Source organism: Echinococcus granulosus, assembly GCF_000524195.1.
Source record: "Echinococcus granulosus chromosome Unknown EG_S00163, whole genome shotgun sequence".
Classification (NCBI taxonomy): Eukaryota; Metazoa; Platyhelminthes; class Cestoda; order Cyclophyllidea; family Taeniidae; genus Echinococcus; species Echinococcus granulosus.
In genome coordinates, this window is record NW_020170543.1 from 1 (window position 1) to 2,585 (window position 2,585).

Sequence of the window (2,585 nt, forward strand, 5' to 3'; positions counted from 1 at the left end):
TTTCACGAATAATGAAGCATTGCTAGGTTGTAGAAGTACGCTTGAAACACAGGCATCTATTTTGCTAATGGTGAACAGTGCCTAAGGCTGTTTGCGTAAACAATCAACTCGAAGATGGTTTATCGGGTTGAATGAAGTATATGTGATGCCGCCAAGTTGGCGTAGATGCCGGTGAAAAAAGGAGGGCGTTAGGTGTATTGAATCATTCCAGCTGCTCGCTATGACTGCATTTAATTCACTATCCTGTTGCAGTTGCTATGATCTCTTAGGCGCGAGTGGTAGGCCTACCTGAAATCGGAGTGCAAAGCTACGTCGATGAGAGTCCATTGCATGAAGTCCGATGGAACCTGTCAGTGTGAGTTTTGATTACGTGCCTTTGATCACACGATATCGCTGACTTAAACCACGTGACCAAATGACCTTGGTCTAGATGCCCGTCAAAAAGGAATTGCCGAGATATATGAATCTGACAAGTTCATTTAGTTTCTGCTCACCAAAAGCTTTTTTGCCAACCATTTGCATGTAATTACATTCTCATGAATGAAACTTCAGTTGCACAAACTTAACACAGCCACATTTAACTGTAACCAAATTTTAAATTTCGCCTTGTTTAATATCAAATAATGATTCTGAAACACGTTTATCTGACCACGTCTTCAAGGTGACATGCTGTAATACGATGGTGGTTTGTACTTTGAAACAGCATTCTTGTACCTCATTGGGTTGGCTGGCCTTCGGGCCATGATAGTAGCCCAAACACCTTCTCTGGGCTGAATATATATTTTGCCCTAGTATTGTGTCTTCTTTCGTCTTCAGGGAAGTCTCAGGACCCTACAATGCCACCGAGTCAAGCAAAACTGATGTTCGGGGAAGCAGCATTAATTCTGCAGAATAAAACATAAATTAAACTCTACAAAACTTTGCTGTACAAACAAAACTACTGCGCGTCGGCAGCATTTACTTTGCCTCATCGTCACTCACCGCCTTTTGCTACATATAACTGATGTTCGACTTAATTTTTTTGATTTGTAATTTTAAATAAGTATTGACTATTTGTTGCCATTATCAAAAACTCCTTGACTTATAAATTCCATGGCAGTTTGTTTTATTTTCTTACATTTTTGGCGGCCGCCTCCACTTCTATTGTCACGCTGTTCGAAAATGGTAGGTTACACTTTGAAGGGTGATTCTTGATGTAGACGAAAAAAAGGCGAAACAACGGTCGCTCTAAGAAGGGTCGAGGCCACGTTCAGTTTATTCGCTGCAGCAACTGTGGCAGATGCTGTCCCAAGGATAAGTGTATTCCCAAGTTTGTTATTAGGAATATTGCCGAAGCAGCCGCGGTTAAGGATCTGACAGAGGCGTCTTTTTATACTGGTATGTTTGTTCGCTTAGGATATCACCATATTATTCACTTTACATGGCGCTAAAATTTGGGTGGTTTTGCATGCAATGAATCGGTTTCTTATCTATCACCTCCATAAATGTTTCGACCTCTGATTAATTCCTCATATTACTGCAAATCTTCATCCCTTTTTCTGATATAAGCCACAGACAAGTATACCGACTTCTGCGTCATAAGAGGTGCTGTGATTAACATACATAAATGAATGTTTTAGGTTACACATTACCAAAGCTCTATGTCAAGCTACAATACTGTGTTAGCTGCGCGATACATGGGAAAATCCTGCGGGGTCGCTCAAAGGCAGATAGGAAAATCCGTAAGCCTCCTCAGCGTCGCATCGAGTTTAACCGTAACTAAGTGTGAATAAATTGTTTTTGAGGTTGTATTTTCCTGTATAAAGCTCGGTGAGTTTCATTTGTTTGCGCAATTTCATGTATGGATATGTGGTTGGGATCACGGTTGGTTCCATGGAATTTCTGATTTCTTGTAAGTGTTAGGTTACTTAGCGTCTATAGTCGATAATCGGAACCGAGGCACAACTATTTGATGGATAGGAACGGGTTATTCTACGATCTTCCTATCCGGAATGTTTCTATAAACTCGGATACCTCTATCACCGTTTTTCTCTTATTCTTTGACGCTGGGGTGGTTGTGACTGTCGGGCAACCCTTGGGTAAGTGGAGCTGCGTTTAGATTTACTGGCGAATGTGATTTCGCTGCCTTGCAAAACGGGCATAAGCTCCTAGTCTCTGCCTGGAGCTGCTTCCATATGTGCCACTTTTAATTGCCAGGAGGTTGATGGTGTCCATTGCTTGCGCACCACTACGGTGGTTTTCTCTACCGTATAAAGGGCTGAGGTGATATACGGATTCGGCTGGGCTGCGGTCTCGCTGGTTTTATCATTTTGGGCTGTTCATCCCGTAGTTAATGAAACTGACCCGTCGTCAGAGGCGGAATCCATCGCTATCTTGAATTGGATTCTAGTTACGTGCTCCGTAGTGGTAAAAGCGTGAATTTGAAGGCACAGTGTTTACATGCAGTCTTTGATAACCATAGTAGAGCTGATCATCTTTCATTAGACCACCTTGCGAAGCGTGACCAGAATAAATCATATAAACTGGTATACTAGATAAGCTCGTAAGGCCCGAAAATCCCTTCAGAGGGGTGTAGCTCACATCAT

At 42.2% G+C, this 2,585-nt stretch overlaps 1 protein-coding gene across 1 annotated transcript; it reads left to right on the top strand. All coding sequences in view use genetic code 11, as the record gives it.

Moving 5' to 3' along the window:
• Window positions 1–340: 340 nt before the first annotated feature.
• Window positions 341–1,762, top strand: EGR_09717 (40S ribosomal protein S26; the record flags this gene model as incomplete). Its single annotated transcript, XM_024498966.1, has 3 exons — window positions 341–355; window positions 1,200–1,377; window positions 1,620–1,762. The coding sequence occupies 3 exons, from the start codon at window positions 341–343 to the stop codon at window positions 1,760–1,762; spliced, it is 336 nt and encodes a 111-aa protein (XP_024346602.1).
• Window positions 1,763–2,585: the final 823 nt, after the last annotated feature.